The sequence below is a fragment of the Solanum pennellii genome, chromosome 11, assembly GCF_001406875.1.
Source record: "Solanum pennellii chromosome 11, SPENNV200".
NCBI lineage: Eukaryota > Viridiplantae > Streptophyta > Magnoliopsida > Solanales > Solanaceae > Solanum > Solanum pennellii.
The window spans coordinates 9,530,977-9,554,169 of record NC_028647.1 but is presented as its reverse complement, the minus strand read 5'-3'; the positions used below and the strand labels follow the sequence as shown (position 1 = coordinate 9,554,169).

Here is a 23,193-nt window from a genome sequence, read left to right as displayed (position 1 = left end):
TAAAATTAAACTCTTTAAAATCTTTTAAAATACTTGGCGTTCAACTGTTGGTTATAATTTAATTTATTAATATAATTTATAAATCAACCCACTACCCACTCATTACTAACTAAACCCCACCCAATTAATAATTCAATTATAATATCAAAATAGTCATGAACACTACTAAAACACGATGAAATTATAGATTCCTGAAAATGACATTCAAAATTATTCAAGTCCGAATCGAAGCTCCAACTAAATATAGGTTGAGCTACTTATTTAGGAGGACACTTTCAATAGGATTCTCTTTCAAGATTGATTTAGAAATTTATGATTATAGGTAAAGAAGTAATACATCCCGAATTAATTCATGCACTTTTCTTAAATATAATTTTATAAATATTTATGATTTGTTTTAAAACCTCTAATATATTATTTTGAAAAAAAAAGTTACCTGTGAAGTAACATCACATAATTGAGACGTAAGAATAATTAAGATGAACATGATAAGACTTTTAAGTTTATCGGTAATTTTTATTTAGACACTTGAATGTATGATAATCTACTTCTATAGATATTTTTGCCTCAAATTTTTAAAAATATTCAATTGGCAGTAGCGTTTATGTTGTTACATTAATAATGTGACGGGTTTATTAATTTGGAGGAGTTTAATTAGTAATGAGTGGTTCGTGGATTAATTTATAAATTATACTAATAAGTTAAATTATAACAAATAGTTGAGCGCCACATATTTTAAAAAATATTTAAATAGTTTAAATATAAAACCGTTAAATAAATGATCAATTTTGAACCAAAAGGTGAATGACAAAGAATATTTTGGACCCAATAGGCAAATGAGAAGGGTATTTTGGAGCCAATAGATGGATGACGAATTATTTTGTACCATTTCCAATACTTTAAAGATATTTTAGGCCCTTTTCCGTATTTTGAATATACCTAAAGTAAGATTGAATTGTGTCATTTTGATACTTTTTGTTGACTTGACAACTTTGGGTGTGATGATCTTCACCTCAAATTGGAATTCATGGGATTTGCATTTGTCATGCTATAGTTGTATCTTCCCAGATTAACAACCTTCACCTTTTTTGCTACATTCACTCACTAAACTGATGCTCAAAAAGGATACTTGAAATAAAAACAAAAGCACATAAAAAAAGCTATAGTTCTACGAATATTTATTGAAGAAATTTGGGGTGGGGGTCTTGTTAAAAGAAAAGAGCTGCTATGTCTGTAAATCAATCAATCAATCATGATGAATATAACTGAGCTAGTTCCTGTGAGAAAGCCTTCTTAATAACATCCCTCTTCAGCTTCAACGCTGCAGTCACAAGCCCAGATTCTGGTGTCCATGCTTCCGATAGCAACTTGATCTTTGCTGGGATCTCAAACTTCTCCAAACGAGCAGCCTTCGCTGCCTGTACAAGACACAAGTTCAATGAATTAGAGAAACCATAATATTTCACACTGCAGTCTAAACAACAAAGGATTTAACTCCGGAAATATGGAGTCGAAATGCTCAAACAAGCCCAAACCAGTTAATCCAACAAATGTGAAGGTTAGCAGACAAATGGTTAAATAGGAAAATACATCTTTGCTTATGATAATTGAAAACAGAAAGAAGCTCAATAACTTTGCTTGTATGAGAAATACCTTCACTAAGGAAGCATAGACCTCCTTGATAGTTTCTTCCTTCTGACATAACTCATGAAAATCGCCAAAGTTAATTCCATGCTTCCTAGCCCAGTCTTCCACAGCAGCTTGAGCAGCCACCACTATAGCTACACAATAACTGTGGAACGGATCGGCATGCAACATTATATTATCAACATAGGAACTAACAATAAGAGCAGCCTCAACCTGGTGCACATGACATATCAACTCCCACATGAGTAAATGAAAAAAAGAGAAGTGGGGAGTTGGGGTACTGAAACCAGGAGACATTCATATAACAATGTGCATATATTTCATATGCTAGAGCAAAGATACTAGATCGCACCTTTCCCAAGGAAACATATTCCCCGTGTTGAAGTTTAACAATGTCCTTTTTACGGTCAATTATCTCAAGGCAACCATCTGCATGAAATTGCCCTATGTCACCTGTATAGAACCAGCTCATTCCTCTCTCGTCAACCTTAGTACAGCATAAAAAGAATTTGTAATTTATCGACCAGTCACATTTGTAACATCAATACTCATCAGAGCATACAATTTTAGAGCAATAAGTACCTTGTACACTTCTTTCGTCTTCTCCTCATTTTTGAAATATCCAAGGGTAACATTTGGACCACCAATAATAATTTCACCTCGAGGCATTGGGGAGTCACTTGTTTGATATCCACCCTCAGCCCAATCTATCAACTACAGATGAAAGTACTACATTAATTAAGAGTATTATCTGGTGAAAGCTAGAAAAATTTGATTCAGAAGCAATTATAGAGCTGTTACAGTTTCTCATGACTTGAATAACAAAGGAAGTTTGGAAAGCAAGACGACCATAATGTAATTAAGGGGGGAAGGGGGAGGGGACAGAGATTCCAATTTTCTCATGTTCGGTTGGTTAAAGGTTTGGAGAACATCTTCTCTAGGAAAACAAGTACCTTAAAAATAAGGAAAATGACTTCCCAAGTGGAAGTAGGAAAACAAACTCCACAAGTGGCATTGTAAACACCTCATTTTCACCCCCTCCCATGTAGCCCCCATCCCCAAACCTACCCACCCCCACCCCTCATAGTATTTGTCTAGATTATAGACAAATGCCTTTAGGATAATTATATATTTGTTACATACCCAACACAAGAGAATAAGTAGGAAACCCACTTATTTTCCCAGAGAACATTTTTCAAGAAAACATTTTCCTTCGTACCAAGCACACCCTTGAAGTACAAAAACTGTGATGTTGTGATGGATCATGATCTAGTACTCTATCAACTTACAATAGAACCATCTGAAACTTAAACCATATAAAGATAGGCACAGGAACGAGAGCATTACATAAAAGATGAAAAAAAAAACAGGATTTAACAAATAAATGTAAGAAATGTGCGCAACAAGACTACTATAATGCTTTCTGAAAGTTTGAAATACATAATTCTTCACCTGAAAATGGGGTAATTTTTCTTAATTGCATAATTATCTCCTACTCTGTCAACTTACAATGTAACCATCTGAAACTAAAACCATATAAGGATAGGCACAGGAACAAGAGCATTACATAAAAGATAAAATGCAATCCACAGGATTTAACAAATAAATGTGAGAGATGTAAGTAATAAGATTACTACAATTCTTTCTTGAAGTTTGAAATGCATAATTCTTGACCTTAAAATGGGGTAATTCTCATATTTGGTCAGACAAATGAAGTAATGAGTATAGCAGTATACACGGATATAGAGGAATGTGAAGCTTTGACTCTTCTTATTCTACTTTACCTTGATGTACGAGCAAGGAAGTGGAGGACCAACACGTCCAACAGAAGTATCATCATAATCACTAAATGTTCCACCAGCACAGGTCTCGGTAAGACCATAACCTTGGCCTATTGGAGCACTAAGGAAAATAAACCAAGTAAGATGAGAAGTCTGCAGAAATAAAAAAAGATGCTAGCAAGAAGAGAAAACAATATAAACCTGCATATTATTTGCCACTGTTGTTGTTGACAATAATTTAGTAGTCTCAATTTAACCCACACCAGAACATGTCTATTTTGATGGAAGCGGATTCCTTGATTAAAGCATCACACTTTTTGTTAATTACCATTGAATTTCATCATTCTAGTAATTCACGATGCTAGTTGCTATTAGAACAAAGGGTCAACACAAGAAAATAAATGGCCACTCTAAAAGTTTAAAAGTTAGGTTTTCTCAGGATTCTCTTCCTACCATCCAGTAGACAGGTAAGGCAGATATATATTTTCAAGTCATCAGCTTCTCGATTTACATCATTATCGAAGCTTTTATAAAATTGAAAATTATTTCAGAAACAATGGCAAAGAGAACTTAAGGGGTAGAAAAACCCCTGAGGAACATCAACAAGTGTTCTTTGGACACTTTATATTAGGACAGTTAGTGAAAACTAGAACCTAAGGAGAGGAATAAAACTCTCATTGGTAAGACGGCAACAAGAGTTCCTATTTCCACCACAAAAACTACCCAACTCTTTAGTACGTTGTTTACAGACAGTTAGGTAAAAAAGTGCACAGTGGAGAGATTTCACGTATGCATTAGCTTGCTGAAAGAGATATTACGTGCAGCCAGATCAACCTGGAGACTATAAGAAGCAGGTGGTATTGAAGTTGAGAAGGTAACTCTTGCTGCAATCTAATCTCAAGAAGTGGTTAACTCATTATGCATTGTGTATATCAACAAAACACTTTAGACCATCAAGTCAATGGATTATGGATCATGCTAAGAGGTCAATTCGAACTTAATATATTAGTTTCATGTGATATTGAACTAGTGAATCCCTTAGATCATCATCTTCTAGGGTGAGAGGTCAAAATTACCACAATCAGAAATGCGCATATTAAGATTTCAGATCCTTTATGAGGGGGAATAGTTTCAGAGTTACTCACCCAAGGCATATGTTGATAAATCTCTGAGTATCCCCAGAGAGAGGAGCTCCTCCAGACAGGATAAAACGGATACGGCCGCCAAGAATTGCTTGAACCTTCTTAAACACTAAAAGGTTCCAGAAATGTCTTTCTAAGCCCCAAGCTCCAAACCAATTACCATTAATTGCAGACAGTCGACGAGAATATGCCAAATCAAACAGTTTTTTGGATAATCCACCTGCAGCATCTACCTGAATTCTACCAATGTTAGTTTCACATACCAACAACATGTAGTATGTATGCAGAAGCAACCAAATGAACTAAGAAAATATATATTTGAGTCCTCAGTTATACCTTTTTACGCACGCCATCTCGAACCCGATCAAGAATGGCAGGGACAGCTGCCATCACAGTTGGGCTTAAAGCAGAGGCATCTCCTTTTGTTCCTTTCTTTATCTTATTTGAAGTATCAGTAAGGGTCAGAGGAGAACCATATCCTATAGAACCACCAATCCCAGGTACTATGGTCTGAAGAAAATATCAGATTTTTAATTTAATAGAAACAAAGTAAAGACATGAATAAATCATACACCCAACAAATTTGATCAAACATTGGTGCATTACCTCTGCTGCAAGCTCGAGAATATGAGCAAGCGGCAGGTATGCTAAGTAAACATCCTTGCTTCCAAGACCGGGTACAATTGTCAGAACAGCAGAAGCTGTAGCTAGAACATTCCTGTGTGTCATCATCACACCCTGTGCACCAGATAAAATGTTAGTGCTTATGTAACGACTGTAATTTTTTCTTCCTAGAGATTTTCTTGACTCATCCAGGTGCATGAGGAGGAAAAAGATGGAATAAAGCTAGGAAAATCTCATTTTCCTACTACACAGTGGCGAATGTTTTAAGCATTTCCTAGACCTTTACCATGAAGCTCTTGAATTAGAACAAGAGTATGAAAATCCCGAGTCACTATTATATTCAATTATCATGTTTTCTATGCGTTTTTCTCTCTTTCATACTATTATCTTAGTTCTTTCATCTACTTTTATGGGTATACTAGCAATCCCCTATTCCTCCCACAATGGTGTGTGTGTGTGTGTGTGTGTGTGTGTGTGTATATATATATATATACACACACATAAGATTGGAACCTGTTCCTCCAATGGCTAAGTCTCAAACGTAATTTTTCAACCAAGAAAAAAATAAGACTATATTCACCAATTTGAAGCAGAAGATTGAGAGTATCGCAATTAACCTTGGGCAATCCAGTACTTCCGCTGGTATACATGATCACTGCAGTATCGGCTGCAAGAGGTAAATCTGGGTCAACAGGGTTTCCTCGGCCAAGAGTTTCCACCTCGGAAAAGGTCTTCAATACCCAGTTGCTCCCTGCAGCAACGATGGCACTTGATGGAATCTCATTCTCTATGCATATCACACGTTTGACGGTATCAAGTTGTCCACTAATGTCTGCAAGTTTCTTTAGTTCCTTTTGCCCACAAATGACAGTAGTAACCTCTGTCTGGAGAAGAGAACTAGTTGACAACAAGCTATGTAGCAACACTTGAAAAGAACAACAATTGAAAGAGTACAAGAAAACACAGAAATTATCTAATGAGCAAGACATAGGTATCAGATTAAGGTTCGCATAGCTTGTTTTCCAGCACAGAATCGATGGAGGCAAAATGTCAATTTTCAAATTCTCGAAATTTAGGTCTTGAATGGATGAGACGATGAGTTGCTGCAGTACTATATTGCTACTGCCTATTTTTTAAAATAAATTTACCCTTTCCTGATTTTTTTTGAATAAAATCTTGCATGGATAAGTCAGAGTTTAGCTGTAAAAGTAGAGTGCTGTGCTTTTCTAATTTCAGCTAGAAGCATGCTATTGGTTGAAGAGATTATGACACCCTCAAATAGATCCAAAAAGAACAAATCTATGTGGGGCTCTGCCAGAGATTATCAGTTTCACAAAGAAAAAAACAATTTCATCGGCGTGGGTACTTCATTTATCAATTTACCTGTTTTACAATACTTCACTTATCAATATACCTTTTTACAATACCACTGTCTAGAGTATTTTAATATCTTCTATGTCTTAAGGCGTTCCTTGTGTAACTGTGTCTCATATAGAACTTCAATGAAGTTACACAAGTAAAAGCAGATTTTGACCAACATGGGGTGTATGGAAGAAAACATATTTCATTTCAAACTGCTTGACACGCTAAGTGGACAGTACCAGTCGAAAATGAAGATCTAGAATAATCCACCGAAACTGAAGAAAGTGGTGAAGGCAAGTCAGACCAGTGCTTGACAACATATATCAGTTAAAAGAACAAGTTAACATCACATCAAGGTGATATCTGATAACTGACTTCGAGGTTTTAGTGAATATGATTATCTTTCTACCATAACTGATCTTTTATCCTAAAGGTGTACATTGATAATCTTGAAATTGCATGTTACTTCACGAGACGAGATCTTCAATTTCTGTAATAACTAGGAAAAGTATTTTTAGCATAAATCCTTGCAGACCATGTTTCACCATTTAAATTCACCTCAGGCCAACATTATAAAATCATTCTTTGTTCTTTACTAATTGAGACAGTTCCAATTACTACATCTGATCCAAGATTGGGCACATAATGGTGGTGTCACTAGTACAAGCCTCCAAGTATGATCTCTTTCTTATGTGCTAAACACTATTCATGAACCTGTCTTGTGTGCATGAACTGATTCATGAGTGAGAGGAAAAGAGAGAAACGAGAAGAGAGATAGAGCAAGAGAGATAATTGACCTGATTAAGTGAGTAACACAAGGCCTCTTCACCAAGTGATGCATAAATAGTAACCACTGTCACATTGCGTCTGAAGCAACTCTGGTGTAAACAAAGCGACTCAATGTTATTTCATTGACATGGAAAAATGTAAAAAAAGAAGAGCATGATTTGGAAATTAATAGAATCCTAGTCGTCTATAAACTAGTAAAAATGAATATTGTCTCTTGGAGTATATCTCGAATCTACAAATGGTCATCAGTGCAAACAAAAGAAACCTCTTTGTTCAGTGAGAACAGAACAGATATGTACCTGTAATGCCATTAACCATTCTTCACATGTATCAGCAAAAATGGCCACACGTTCATCTCTTTGGTGCCCAAGTAGTGCCAAACCAGAGGAAAAATTGCACACAATCTCAAATGCCTGACCATAACTCAACCACTCATAGTCACCCAAGTGTAGTTTCTCGAATGACCTTCCATCTGCAGATACTTCCATCTCTCTGGAAAGCAGTTTCCGAGTTCCTAGTAACTTCTTGTGATGATACTTTTTGCATGAATACTCAAAAAGCTCTGCCAAGGTTGTGATTCCATCCCATGCTGTTTCTACCGGTGCATTGAACCGACGGTTTCTGATAGCATAGCCAGGTTCACCACCAACATCAGCAGGCAAGCCTCGCTTTTTTCGACTTCTTCTATTCTGAAGGAGAATAGTTACTACCAGAGGAACAAGAACACCAGCAACATAAGGCCCCATCTAATTTACCCTGAAAAAAGCAAAAAATACACTGTCTCAGACTGGTTATAGATATTGGTTAATGTTTACGAGAGTGGTTAAACCAAGAATATCAAAAATTAGTACAAAAATATGCAACATAACTTCTAAAATAATTAGCCCCTAAAATTTCAAGTGAATTATATGTATCATCTAAGGAGACAGGGAAGACAATAAAAAAGTTCTTGACGATAATTATACTACAGACATGAATTCCTTCCCCTGCAACAAGGAAGAATAAGAAAGACCAAGAACACAATTCAACAATGTCAGATATTTTGTCATATTTTGAGTTCTTCCTCCGTTTCCATTCTTTCAGTTGCCGCATTATTTTGTGTTTTACTGCTTCCATTCCCTTGATGCTCTGTATTGCTCCCCTTGCTAATTGACATGTTTTCCCCATTGTCGTATACTTTAATTTGCTGCACTTGAGCAGGAGGTCTTTCAGAAAAAGCTTCTCTACCTCTTGACGATCAACGTACACTCTACCCTCCTTTTGAGACTCCAATTTTGGAATTACCCTAAGTATGTAGTTGTTGTTGTCCTCCTTTTCCATTGTTATATTCTAAAGGGGAATCGTCAAAAGATATGCATTACGTAGCAAGCAAGAACAAATTAAGAAAATAATAAGGAAACTTTTTTAGACTTCTTTTTTTACAAGTGTGGTGTCTGGGTCAACTTGTGTGCACCTCAACAGGATACCTTCCCACCAGGAACAACAACAATTCGACGAGATACCTATCACCTCCCAGCAGCAACAACAATTCGATGGGATACGTGTCACCTCCCACCAGCAACAACAAAAATTCAACGCGATACCTATCACCTCCCACCAACAACAACAACAATTCAACGCATCAACAACAACAATTCATCGCGATACATATCACCTCCCACCAGAAACAACAACAAGCACCGAGTAATTCTATCCACCAAGCATCTTTAACAAATACTCCATAACCATCATATCAACAGGTGCGCTCAAATTGAGACAAAAACTACCTAATGGTCGAGAGATATGGTAATTTACTAATCCTAATTCATTTTTCTTTTTAAACCACTTTTTTTTATTACTTAAAAAAAAAAAAAACATAGTACACTCTAAAAAAAATCAAGCTACCGTTCCTAAATTGTATCGAATCCAATTTTACAAAGTTAAAACATGACAACTTAACAATCTAGCAAACTCAAACAATTTATCAGATAGTTCAAAGTGGTTGAATAAAATGCATAGGAAAGAAAATGAAAATCAAATCTCTAATTAGCAGCACATTAAACATTTAATTGAGATTAATTCAAATTACCCATGATTGGAGCAGCGAAGAAGAAGAAGCATACCTTGAAGAAGAATGGGAGAAATTGAAGAAAAGAACTAGTGTTGTGTATTTGGGGGGTTTATTAAGGTTTGGGCGGAGGAATCGAGAGAGAGAGAGTTGTAGTTTCAGCCTAAATACAGTTAAAAAGCTGCAAAAGGCTTTGTTTTCTTGTGTCAACTATTTCTGATTTTGATCAAACACGTACGCTACCGCTTGATTTTGGGTGATGGAGATTGAACACTCTGATGACACTCATATAGGGACCACCATGTTTCTGAACTCACATTTGACCCAATTTTATAAATATATACTATTATTTATATATTTTTCATTAGCTTATTTTATTTTTTTGGAAAAAATATAGATTATTTTTTTCAAATAAACACCTAAAATCAAGCGGTAGAGATCTATTAAATAAATAGTGTTACATCATTTATATAAAATCAGTTAAAATTAAATTTTAACTCGCATAGATCCACAACTCGCTCTCTCCTCGCATAATTCTCAAAATGCTCACTTCAATCCGGCCCGCATAATCTTAAAATCACCTCACCTTATATAGCCTTAATTTACCCCTCCCTGCATTCACCATGCCCCATTAAATTGTCACCCCAAACGTTCAACAGAGACATTATTGAAGTTAGGATTTTGTTATTGAATGAGGCTAAAGAGTAAAATTGGCCTACCCGTTTGGTCATAAATTTCTCAAATAATATTTGAGAAAAAAATTAAAAAATATTTTAGCAAATTTTCAAATACTATTTTTTTTAGTATTTGGATCAAATCTCATTTTTGAAAATTGAAATTTTATTCCAAATTTTTATATTTTACAAAAATACCCTCTATAATAATAGTTTGCGTTGTATTACATACTTTTTTACGTTAACACCAAAGTAGCGCTGAAATATTCAATGAATATTAAATGATGATATGATTATTGATGAAAATGATGAACAATCAACTCAGGATAGCAAAGTCATGTGTTTTGTCTACTTGACGATATATAGAATGATGCTTGTTGCACTCACTCCAAATTACCACATTGCTCTAGTGCCATAAACACTATTTGTTATTGTTGCAAAGAAGATCCAATTGATTTGTAATATAAACTTATGGTTAGTTTAGATAGTTTTTAAAACTTATGGATATAAATCATATTTTTCTAAAAAAGTGAAATATATTTTTCAAATACTATGGTGAAACATATGGTGAAATTTCACCCAAATAATATTTGCCAAGAATATTTAGAAATCTATGACCAAACGCTAGCTAGGTGATATATGAAAATTGGTATATTACAATACTTTTTATTAAATATTTGAATAATAACGTTATGTAATTATGATTCAAAATATTATCTCATTTCTCTTAATTTATCTAACATATATTCTTTTTAATTTGTCGCTAAAAGAAGTAATTTATAACCTCGCAAAAGGTCAAGAGTGTTATAGATTATAAGTTTCAAAATTTTTTATTTTTTCTTAAACTTAATATCAAATCTCATATATTAAGACGGATGAATTAATCTTTTCCAGATGTGCAGTCCATGAAGGGATCAATGTTCGGTTCTTCATTTAGTTCTTAAAAAAAAAATTAATTTAGTTCTTAAAAAAAAATTAATTTAGTTCTTCAATTTCTTTTCTTTCTATAGTTTTGAAACATTTGGAGCTAAATCGTAAATTAAATACACCAAAACACAATTTTTAGGTATCCTCTGATTATTTTTATTTTTTTTGGGAGCAAACGAGAAGTGAGGAGCTTACGGCAATAAATTTTTTATCTCTACTATTTTTAAAAATGTTATAATTTTTTTTTTAGAGTTAAGGTATTATAATAATATTAATATCTGAAATTTGATTCGATTATCGAGTTTGTTAGAGTATCATTGAGAAGATGTAGTGTATTTTTTTTCTTCGGAAGCCAGTTTCACAAGTGCTAGTATCAATAGGAAAATTTCACTTCTGTTTACTTAGAGGCTTGAATACTCTGACAACTGAAACTCATCGACAACGATTATTACCCGATTTAAAATTTCAAATTGTCCTTTTGAGAGCTAAGAAAAAAGGGACATGCCCATTTCAAATTTGAAAATTTCCTCACTATTTTGTTTATTTTGTGAATGTCTAAAAGATTACCAGCTGAAACTCGTCGACAACGATTCTTACCCGATTTAAAATTTCAAATTCTCCTTTTGAGAGCTGAGGAAAAAGGGATATTCTCATTTTAAAATTGAAAATTCCCTCTTTATTTTGTGAATGTCTGTAAGATTACAAGAATATTATTTGGTTTTAAAAGCTTATTGATTATTTGACAATTGTCCTTGCTAATTGCTGGTTGGACCTTCAGATCCATCATGCAAGTAATATGTTGCACTTTCTTTGACACTTAATACATCTTCATGATCTGCAAATTATAAAAATGTTGATTTAGTTGGTGCATGCAGCATTTTCAATATCAATATTAATTTGGTGAAACCATATTTTATCAAAATAAAAATAAAAATTATAAATTTCAAAACTTAAAAAAAGAAAAGAAAAAAGTACAAAAGTCTAAAAAAACATCTTTTTTGAAGCCAACAAACCAAAAAGAATTGTCAGAAATAATATATATATCATTCTGATTTTGGCAACTCCTTTTGGTCGATTAATTTTATCTTTTAGACTTTAAACTTGACTCGAAGAAAAATTTACTAGTTAAAATAATAAACTAGATTATTTATAATATTCTATAGTAGTGGAGAAAGTATAAGACTTCAAATATTGAACTGAGAATTTACGTACTATGGACAACTTATAAACTAAATTAACAAAATAAACTATGTGGGTATACAATTAATTTATTAATTAGATAACAAGGATATTTTACGAAATTGATTCGTCTTTGGCATTCTACTGGAATGGTTGCTAAATATTGTTTTGTAATGTACTTGTTTTAATGAACACGACAATAGAGTGTACCGTTTTTTATCGTTACATAATTTCATACATCAATAATTTAAATGACAAATCTACAAGTAAAAGTAAAATATGAAGTAGAGTGACTAAAAAAAAACATGATTATTAAATATTAAGTAAAGACAAAATAAGAAAAAAAAACTATTACGATAACCATGTGAATATACCAAATCGATCGTTATACAAAATAAAACTTTTCATAATTACCTAACAATGAATTTAAACAATACGACATAATAAAATTTTAAATAACAAAAAAAACAATCATATGGTATTAAAATTAACAATACAATATAATACAACTGATAACAACGATGTAAACAATGTGTAAGTATATATTTCCTCTTTTCAACAAAATTAAGAATTAAATAAAATCACATAAAATATGAAAATGCAAATTTTACCTGATAAACGAGCAGCTTGTGCAAGAGTCAATGAAGCTGAAAATCCTCTTATTACATGATGATAAGTATACAATATTGCTTGCTTTGCTGCCTCCTCACTAAACAAATATTAAAAATGTAAGTTTATACTAAAAAAATGACATTAATTAATTAAAATAAGAAGAATTAACAAGAAAAATAAAATAAATATAAAATGAACCTTCCCAATACTGAGGCTAAGATTTTGACATAATCAGAACTATTAGTATAAACAATATAAGTTTTTTTATCCTTTGGAGAATAAACTATTGGTTGTACAACTTCTGCTATAATAAACAAAATATTATGAGAAATTAAAAATAGAAATATGAGTGTTGTTGATGACAAGTATTTGCCTTGAGCCATTTTTTAGGGATTAATTAAAATGGATGAGTAAAAAATGGGAGTATGATATAAAATAAAGTTTCATTAAAGCAACTTTTAACATGCGAAGTTTCATTTTGACTATAAATTGTAGGTCAAGTGTAATTAAAAAGGAAATTAAAGAAGTATGAGTAACAGATTTTAATTAATATTTTGCAGTTTCATTTTGATCACTTTAATTTGTGCTCTGCAGTTACTTCCGGTTGCAATACGATCCTTTTTGCTCTTTGATATAGTTTTTGAGGTCCTGGATGTGTCTGGTTTAATAAGGATATTTCAGGAAAAAAAAGTTTAAAGTACTTTTCATTTTATTTTATTTTGATTTAATTAGTGTATAATTTTTTTGTAATTATGGGAATCACTTTAGTTTTGACTTTTAGTTTTAAATACATATATTTTAGTTATTGATTTATTATTTTAAATATCGATAATATTTGTGTATGCTTTGTACTATTTTGAGTAAAATTCTAAAATCGATAAAGAAAAATACTTTAATTATGAGCATGTCAATAGATCTCTTTGTAACATTTCATAACTCGAAATAGCTAGCAATAAGTTAAGAAACTAAAATATTCGTTTTGGAAAAAAAAGGAGACATCTGGGAATTTTCCTAAGTTTAAGAAGTGAGTTTTGGTCATTTTCAAATGGTCATACCTCCTAGCTCAGGATGAGTTAGAGGTAGTTCTTTATATGGTTTGAAATCTTTGGAAAGATCTTTCCAATGGCTCCGAGTTTGCACAATTTCGATATCGTATGAGGGAGATATGTCTTTCGAAAGTTGGGCTGTTGAAGTAAGGAAGGTCCAATCAGGATTTAAGGAAGGGAAAACTAGTCTTTTTACCCATTTATTTCCTAATCCGTTTTAAGGGTATAATAGGGGTAAAAATAAGTTTTAGTTCATATTAGAAAATTTTTTTACGGTTAGGGTTTGGGAGAAAAGAGAAGAGAAGAATGAGAATGGAGAAAGATCAAGGTTTCGCCAAGAACGCCAAGGGATTTCGAGTGGAATTCGTCGGGGGTGATCCCTATCAAGGTATGTGATCTCTTTCATGTTGAGTTAATTCATCCGTACACCGATCTTATTCAGTTTATAAGTTTTAGAATTGATTACATGATTAGAAGTGAATTCTTGATAATTTCGTCGAATCCTTTTCGGTTGAATTGGTTAAATGCCTATTGATGTTGATTAGTAGTTTCCGATGTTGTTTTGAGCTAGATCTGATGGGTATTGAAGATATTGATGATCCTAGGGTTTTGGGGATGAAACTATGGAGGTTTAGGCGATTTAGGGCTAGAAAACGAGTTGAAAAATTAGTCAGACGCACTTGGCAAGGCTAGGCGCGTCGCGCCTGCAGTGCGCCAAAAGAGGGCTTTAGTTAACTGGGGCTTGGCGCGGCGCACTACCAGTGTGTCAAAACTAAGCCTCAGTGAACTGAGGCTGGCGTGGCTTGCCACCAATGCGTTCGGATCGACGTTTTTCGTCCAATTTTCGCAGTTTAGCCTCTTTAAGTCCTAATAAGGTACATTAACACCTTCCAATGATTCTAACTACTTCAAATGATTTCTAAACACCTAGAAATCACTAAAGAATGCAAATCATGACCTTGAATCCATAATCCAATTCAAGAAAAGTTAAGATCAAAGTCAAAGGAGCTTAAAGCCAAGTCTAGGAAATCTTAGAGTTCTTTCAAGAAGTCTTTTACAAATACTTTAAACTTATTTTAAGACTTAAATATCAGGTTGAGTAAGGAGTGAAGACAATAAGAAGAAGAAGTTCATTTCAGATTTTCATAAGTCTTTCACAAACGTGTTAACTTCGTTTAACACTTAAGTTGAATTTAGTTCAGAGTAAAGTGAAGTCTTTTCTTTAAAAACAGTATATGGGAACTAAGTATTTCCAAAGCACTATTAAAAATAATTTCACATTTAAGGGAATAAAAACTGGGATTTCCAAGAGCCTTAGGGCTAGTTTCAGAAAAGAACTATAGCTTTCTTAATGAAGCAAGCAAAGAAACTATGATTTTCAAGATAACCTTTGAGCTAAGTATATTTTGAGCACTATCTCAAACCACAGAATTAGTATGTTTTAAAAACATAAGAGTCAGTATATTTTGGGAGTAGTATTGAGTACGACATAGGGCAGAGTTCAGACAACTCACAACCCTCATAAACCATGTAACCACCATGGGTAGAAAATGATCATACTTTTTAGATGAACCCTTTTCACAGTAGACTAATGGATTCATTAGGCAGTTCAGGTCTTATACCTTTGGCCGGGTATAGGATGCGCTGGCAGCGTGAGGTAGGTCGATGTATCATCACTATAGCTCTTGAGTGATGATTGTCGTTTAGAGAAACTTCCCAGAAGTTATTGTATTTTTATTTACATCATTTTACTTGTATTTTTACATTCATCTCAGAGTTAATTGTATCGCTGTATATATTCAGAGTATACAACATGTTTTCAGACAACTTTTCTTTATATTGCAATTGTTTCTAAATTGCTTTATATTGAAATGAGTTAGTTATTCATGAGTTGAGCAGAGCCAAGGTAAGTGCTCCTTCCTACTCCTTTTCAAGCTTAAGTTGTCGTTTAGCATTCCAACTCGCACACTCGTACATTCAATGTACTGATGCCATGTTGGCCTGCATCATATCATGATGCAAACACAGGTAACCAGGATCAGCACCATCCAGCGTCCCGTTGATCCAGCTGAGCATTCAGAGTCAGTGGTGAGCCTCCTGGCACTCTCGAGGACACATTTATTGATTTTCAGTACTTTCTTTATTAGGATGTTATGGGGTCTGTCCCAACATCCATCTCAATTTTAGAGGTTTCATAGATAGACAATCTAATTTTAGTTTTTTTAGTATTATTCCTTTTGTTAAGACTTGAGTTGTCAGCTTTTGTCTAAGTTTGAATGTTTCAGCTTTATAAACATTCATAGTTATGATATTCCTTTCAGTTAAGTTATGATTATTGTTTTCCGATGAGTTAAGTCAGCTAGGCCAAGGGTTCGCTCGAGGCCAACAATGATCATCGAGTGCCAGCCAGTCCAGGGTATAGGATCGGGGCATGACACTCTTCACATTAAATTTGTGTAGAAAAGAATGACATAATTTACTATCACGAAAATATATATTATAATATACATTTAAAGCAAAAATTTTAAATCATTTAATTCATACCACTAGAAATTTATTAATATTAATAATATTTATTAGGTACTTATTTCATATTCAATGAGATAAATTTATAAACAAACATGGAACCCATGCACATCACGACTTCTTGAAAATTTGAAAGCAATAAATTCTACTATATTCATTTTTTAAAAAAAGAAGTGTATTGCTAATTCTTCTACAAACAATAAAAAAGGAGAGAGACTATAAGATGAGTAATTGAAGCACATGGGAAGTAAACAGTCCTAACGTCAAAGTAGTCGGGATAAAATTTTGATATCTTATTTAACTCTTATGTTTGGAATAACTTATATTAATATTATTTATAGAAAAAAGACATAAAAGCACCACTGAAGTTGTTTCGAATTTTTAAAAAGACACCTTAACTTTGCGGACATCCTATTACCCCACAAAAGTATTGAATATCTTTGTAAAAGGACCATTTTGATTTATTTTCTCGCCATGTTTGTGAACACGCACATGACGCGCGTGAAGGTCCACTTTTGCTGTAAAAAATTAATTGAAAAGTGCCACTTTTCTATCATTTTCTTTATTAATTATTTACCTCATGATCTTCCTCAAATTGGGTTACAATTACCTCAAATGTGTTAAACTTATTTAATGGCAGATCAAATATCATTCACACAAATTTACTTCATTATCTTCCTCAATGATGCTTTAATAATATGAATTAGAGTTCGAAAAAAATTATTATTGACAAAATAGAATCACAAAAAAACTATTTATAATAGATGTTTTAACAGAAAATAATTCATTTAATTGACACATCTCAAAAAAATTTCAAATTAGTAATATCAAGTTCAAATCTCCGTTGACTAATCAAAAGTGAATTGACGAAAATGGCGATACGTGGAGAATTTGGTTATGAAGAATTGAAGAAAGAGAACAGAGGAGGGTAATGAAGAAGAAGAAGAAGAAAGAGAATAAAGAAAGAGAAAAAGAAAGAAGAAGAAAGAGAAAAAGAAAAAGAAAATGAAGTTGCTAAAATAAGAAAAATAAAAATAAAAATTAATACATGACAGATTATAATTGGTGGGTGATTGAACTTCTTTTCTTGCAAGTGAGGATGGTTAAAAAATGGGGTATTTACAACACTTTAAAATTGTTAAGGGGGGTAATAGAATGTCCGCAAAGTTAAGGTGTCTTTTTAAAAATTCAAAACAACTTTAATGGTGTTTTTATGTCTTTTCTCTTATTTATACCATCATAATGAAATAAGTTGTTCTAAAATAATAAATCTTTGATAACTTATCGAACCAAACGACTCCTAAATGTATGAAATCAACATGATTGTGTACAAAAATTACCTCTAAAAAACTTACCTTGCAATTCTTTAGCCTAAATTATAATTAATTTGATAAACTATACATTCGATACATATACAACAATAACCAAAACTTTCATATTTCTTTGTTACAAAATGTTTTAAAACTTAATATACAATATTATGCATCAATATATAATAGGGAAACTTACATAAATATACTATAATAAAAAAATATTTACCATTTATAGCAATAATATTTTTACCTCACTTGATCACTTTTAATTCATTTATAATACAAGTTTAATACATATTACAAATTTAACAAAGCATTGCTATAAATGGTAATAAACAAAAAGTATCGCTAAAATCAGTAATTATTTTTTAAAATGTATTAATTTATGTAATTTTTCCAATATAATATTATACTAAATTATAATAGGTATTTTGTGCATCCATATACAATGATTATATAATTATATATACTATTATACAAACATTATATTGTTATACTTTGCCGTTGATTTCACTCAAACAATTAAATGAAGTCGTTTAAAAATTTGTGGAGAGGTAGATCTATAGCCTACTAAGTGATACATCATAAATAGCAATACAATTGATTGGAAAACATTATGAAAATGACTGACACTTTTCTCTCTTTAAATTTTGCTACAATAATTACATATGTAATTTGTAATTTTTCAAAGTTGTAGATGATATCATGAGACAATTCTTGTTACACTAGATTCATCTTATTAAGATTTATATTTGACTTTGACTTTAAATTTCTTGAAGGTCGGGTAGGACCCTTAAAACTCCTTTTTTGGGGGTGAAATTAGCTAAGCATTGAGAATTTAGGCTAAATTATATAAAATAACTTTATGGACTACACTTAATTAAGTAATTATCTCTATTGTAACCTCATTATTTTAGTGCAAAAGTTCTTTCAGAATTAACTAATACTTCTAATTAAACACAAGTATAAATTAATCTTTATCTCATAATTATTATTCTTATAATCTTATGTATCAAATGACCTTTTACAAAGATTTAATGTGATATAATTTGATCAATTGACATCTGCCCAAAAAAATATATAACACAACATAAAAATAAGAGTACAAAATATAAGATCAAAAGTAACCTCACACAAGTTACTAGGAGCAAAAAGAAGTGTTAACCTAACACTTGGGTCACACACAAAACTCTCAATAGGCATGATGTTTGCATTGTCCAACAACTTTCTTTTCTTTTTCTAGAAAATCATTTCCCTTTCATACCAAACACACCCTAGCTAGCTCAAACCTTTCTATATTTAAATGAGCTCAAGGTTGCTAGCTACTTAGAAATATAGATACAATATAATACTACTAGCTACTTTTATATCAACAAAAAAATGGAGGGGAAAACTACTTTAGTGGTTTTAATGGTTAGTATTACTTTAGTAATAGGATGCATGGGAGATGATGAAGTTAAAAAATATGGTGTTTGTGTCTTTGAGTGCATGAAAGAAAAACCTATGGATTGTATTTTCGACCCTGAAGTGTGTATTCCAACTTGTGCTGCAAAATGTGCAATCCATCTTCAACATAATTTTCATCCCACAATAGCTCCTAAAAATTATGCTTGTAACATTGCATGCACTTTCACCCAATGCCAAAACTACATGATGCTAAACGGTATCTCGCTTGTCACTCTCCCCTCCCTATCTCGCTCGATTATATGGTATCCCATATACATTCGAATTACATCAGATAGTGTGATTTGCATGTATCTGGGATACATAGACAAATTAAATTTTCTCCGCATTCTTCCTGTTCTAGCTTGCCTCTCTTTCTATTTCAATGTACGTGGTAGTAAAAGAAATATATCTAGCTAGGTGTATCTGACTTGAAATATTTAACTATTGAGATAAAACTAATAGGGAAAATCAATAAATATGGTATGAATGTTACTGTAATTATTTAGTTTGTACTAATTAAATAAAATGTATGCATATAAAAACTTACTAAGCATTCATTTGATTTTTCAACATTTCAGATGGAAAGAAGCTTGGAGAGTGCATAGCTAGTTGCAGTGACAACTACTGTGCCAATAAGGCAGCACTCATTTGAAGAAGTATGTAACATAGCTTGTTAATAATAAATGTTCATGCAATTGAACTCTTAAGTGGTCAGTGTGTGGTGTAATCTTGTGTTATGTAATAACAGAGTAACAATAATAATAATAATAATAAATGTTCATGCAAGAACTAGTCTGAACTTTTAGTGGCCAATGTGATCTTATGTACTTGTATAACTATATTTGGGTCTATTAGAGACAGTCTGTTTATCTAAGCTCTGAAATAAAAATATGGTTTAATTTGCATGCAGCTTATCTGTAATGACCCAATCGGTCATTTTTAGGAAAGTTTTAGGAATTCACTATTTTGCCCTTTCAATTTAGACCCCGAGTCTTTTTTGTTTGAGTTTTGATCTGCATGGATTTAGCCTTGTCTATTTGCAATATATAATGACAAATAGTCAAAATGTTTGGAAAATATTTTCTCTTCCTAAAAAATAACTTCACCAATGGAAAGGAAAAACAAGTTGCATAGGTAAAACTTCAAATTTATTGTCTCCGATCCTCCCCACCCACACAACTCCCCCAAACCCCACCCCTTGGCCATCCCACCTCTTGCCACCCCGAATCCCCACTCCCCACCTCATCCAACCTCCATAGTGTTTTTTCTAGATAAATTTTTTCTTGCTTACTTACCAAACACTAAAAAATAAGTAAAAAATAACCACTTATTTTCTAAGAAGATATTTTTTAGGAAATCATTTTTCGTAGAAAATATTTTCCTTCTCGAACATGTATACATATCTAAACCATTCTCTTCAAAGTTGCAATATACTTGAGGCTTTTAAAAGAGGGTCCAAAAAATGAAACCAACTTTATTTATATAAAATGATGACAACGAAAGTTGAGGAGTCTAACTGGAAAATGTGTCCAACATTATTTAATTTAGATTTGTGCATACCTAGCCAAGTCTATCTTTTCATTATTTTCAATACATAAATGATTAAAAAAAAACACAAGTAAAATCGGACTTGAAACCAAGTTTATTCATGTAAAAAAGTTTGTCAAGGGTATATAGTAAGCAGAAAGAGGTGTCAAAAATTACTTAGCTTTATATAGTAGTCAATATCCCTTAATTACTTTACTACTATATATATATATATATATATATATGAGTCTACGATAAGCAACTCTTCGTCAATATAACTGCTTGCTGATCAAGGGTAAATTAGGTATTATCAAACATAATCATTGTAATTGATTTGTACCAACTACTATCATGATTAATATAATGCTCTGTTGGATAAAAAAATTAATATATATTTATGTATTTATTCATTTTCTTCTTTTATGAAAGTGTACTACTACTCTGACTTATGAACCCAACTGATATTTAATTAATATGCTCAATATTTAAGAACTTACTTAGATGTTTACTACATACGCTCTTTATGCAACTTTTTAAATAGAGTTATCCAATAAAGTGGAGCCCATTAAAATTTTACTTTGACAAGTTCTTTCTTCTTTTGGTCTCTCACATTTTGTAACATGGTATCTTTAGCTTTTAAGTGTTTTTGTACTTCTAAAATATTACTCTTAATATTATTCCTCCCCTCTATTTTATATTATATTATATAAGTTACTCTGATTTGATACAGAATTTAAAAAAGAAAATTTTCAAAGCAATTTATGATTTAAAACAAGTTATAAATATTTATATAGCTATAAATAATTTTATTAAGATTAAAATGAACATTTTAAAGTTAAATTGTATCATTCTATTATATATAGTAGTAATATCTATATATTATTTTAAAGAAAAATTTCAAAGCAATTTATGATTTAAAACAAGTAATAAATATTTATATAGCTATAAATAATTTTATTAAGATTAAAATGAACATTTTAAAGTTAAATTGTATCATTCTATTATATATAGTAGTAATATCTATATATTATTTTACTACATATATGTAGTAGTCGTAATAGTAATATTTTTCATTACTATTTAATTTTTTTATATTAAATTTATTTCTCTGATATTATTCTTTCCGTTGATTATAAATTTATAAAATTGTATAAATAATAGAGAAAAGACATAAAGTGACACATAAAGTTGTCTCGAATTTTCAAAAAGACACCTAAACTATGCAAGTGTCCTATTACCCCCCTAAACAATCCTGAACTGGTATTATTACATCATTTTTTGTCCACCTGGCATGGAGAGTGTATACACTCTCTTAAAGAGCGTGAACAAACTAAAAAAACGAATATAATTTTATTTTTACAAGAATTTTACTATAAAAGATATATTTTTATTATTTTTTATTAATTTAACTTTTTCTCCTTATTATTTTTTTCTTTTTCTTTCTTCCTTCTTCTTCAAAAATTCATTGTCATCTTCATTAACTTATCACTTTCAATATCACTTTTTACCACAACTCCATCTCTTTTTTATTCTACTATCAGTATAACTCTCTTCAATTTTATAATTATATCTAGATATTTTTATACATTTCGAACAATATGATAAACTCATTAGATTTCAAGATGATTAGTAGACATTATTTAGTTTTTTATCCAAATTCTAGTTAAACTTTTTCAATTTTCGGAGAATTCTTATGCTTTCGAAATTATCATTTCTAGTTTTGAATTTATATGGCAATGAGATAAATTAAATGATGATACCTTCAAAATCTTGATCTTTCTTAGAAAAATAATTATTTTTGTTATCAATAACTCAACAAAGTCTAAAAATAGTATAATTTTGGAAAGTAAGAAATTTGGTCAATTAAGAAGAAGAAAAGAGAAAGAAAATGGAGGGGCTCAACTTGATATGGGTGTGGGGTTAGGTGAGGATAAGAGGTGAAGAAGAAGAAATAAAGAAAGAAAATGGAGGGAGCTTGAATGTTGGGGTGGAAGATAAATTAAAAATTGAAATGAAATTAAAATAAAAATAATAAAACTAAAATAAGTCAAAAAGTAAGAGAAAGAAATAAAGAAAAACTTAAAATGAAAAAAAATAATATTTCAAAATGAATTAACACGTGTCACACAATGATTGGTGTGTGATTACACTTGCCATTTAAAATCTGGAATTGATCCAAAAATGATGTAATAATATATGTTCGGAATAGTTTAGGGGGTAATAGGACATCTGCATAGTTAAGGTGTCTTTTTAAAAATTCGGGACAACTTCAGGTGTCACTTTATGGATTTTCTCTAAATAATACTATAAATAATAATTACAAAATAAATATTTAAAAGCTATAAAAATAAAATTCGATTGATTCTTAACATTCTATTGGTGACACAAAAAAATGAGTTTGATGATAAATATATATTATTTGAAATTGACGTAAAAACTATTATAAATTACAATAATTAACAATTTTAAAAAATACATACAAAAAAATCACTTAACTCCAAAAAATCTATCAGTTCCACATAAATTGAGACATGGGAAGTAACATGTATTA

General features: G+C 31.5%; 2 protein-coding genes and 1 long non-coding RNA gene across 4 annotated transcripts; 1 reads left to right on the top strand and 2 right to left on the bottom strand.

The window, feature by feature from the left end:
- Positions 1 to 1,071: 1,071 nt before the first annotated feature.
- LOC107004729 (long chain acyl-CoA synthetase 9, chloroplastic) lies at positions 1,072 to 9,625 on the bottom strand. Of its 2 annotated transcripts, none has more exons than XM_015203051.2 (12): positions 9,448 to 9,623; positions 7,645 to 8,101; positions 7,354 to 7,434; positions 5,812 to 6,078; positions 5,177 to 5,308; positions 4,907 to 5,080; positions 4,574 to 4,803; positions 3,432 to 3,549; positions 2,230 to 2,361; positions 2,000 to 2,134; positions 1,654 to 1,860; positions 1,072 to 1,418 (listed from the first exon to the last, which is right to left on the bottom strand). In XM_015203051.2, exons 2-12 carry the CDS (start codon positions 8,089 to 8,091, stop codon positions 1,251 to 1,253), a joined length of 2,091 nt encoding a protein of 696 aa, XP_015058537.1. In that variant the 5' UTR covers positions 8,092 to 8,101; positions 9,448 to 9,623; the 3' UTR covers positions 1,072 to 1,250. The 2 variants fall into 2 exon arrangements, with proteins under 2 accessions (XP_015058537.1, XP_015058538.1); XM_015203052.2 differs by having other exon boundaries at positions 1,251 to 1,418; positions 9,414 to 9,625.
- A 2,123-nt stretch (positions 9,626 to 11,748) lies between these two features.
- Positions 11,749 to 13,167, bottom strand: LOC114074879 (subtilisin-like protease SBT3.12). Its single transcript, XM_027912962.1, has 3 exons — positions 12,983 to 13,167; positions 12,784 to 12,881; positions 11,749 to 11,828 (listed from the first exon to the last, which is right to left on the bottom strand). The coding sequence occupies exons 1-3, from the start codon at positions 13,165 to 13,167 to the stop codon at positions 11,749 to 11,751; spliced, it is 363 nt and encodes a 120-aa protein (XP_027768763.1).
- Positions 13,168 to 19,010: 5,843 nt separating this feature from the next.
- Positions 19,011 to 20,020, top strand: LOC107004297. Its single transcript, XR_001454716.2, has 2 exons — positions 19,011 to 19,332; positions 19,694 to 20,020. It is a non-coding gene; the product is annotated as an uncharacterized LOC107004297 (long non-coding RNA).
- The last annotated feature ends 3,173 nt before the right edge of the window (positions 20,021 to 23,193 follow it).

Bases quoted from the DNA above. Each gene is read 5' to 3' on its own strand.
- LOC107004729 (XM_015203052.2), bottom strand. From the start codon at position 8,091: ATGGGGCCTTATGTTGCTGGTGTTCTTGTTCCTCTGGTAGTAACTATT. The intron at 2,135-2,229 runs GTACTTATTGCT...TGCTGTACTAAG, and splicing joins AGACGAAAGAAGTGTACAAG to GTTGACGAGAGAGGAATGAG. The intron at 1,861-1,999 runs GTGCGATCTAGT...CATGTGCACCAG, and splicing joins AATATGTTTCCTTGGGAAAG to GTTGAGGCTGCTCTTATTGT.
- LOC114074879 (XM_027912962.1), bottom strand. From the start codon at position 13,167: ATGGCTCAAGGCAAATACTTGTCATCAACAACACTCATATTTCTATTT. The intron at 12,882-12,982 runs GTTCATTTTATA...ATATTTGTTTAG, and splicing joins TTAGCCTCAGTATTGGGAAG to TGAGGAGGCAGCAAAGCAAG. The intron at 11,829-12,783 runs GTAAAATTTGCA...TATAATTTGCAG, and splicing joins ACAAGCTGCTCGTTTATCAG to ATCATGAAGATGTATTAAGT.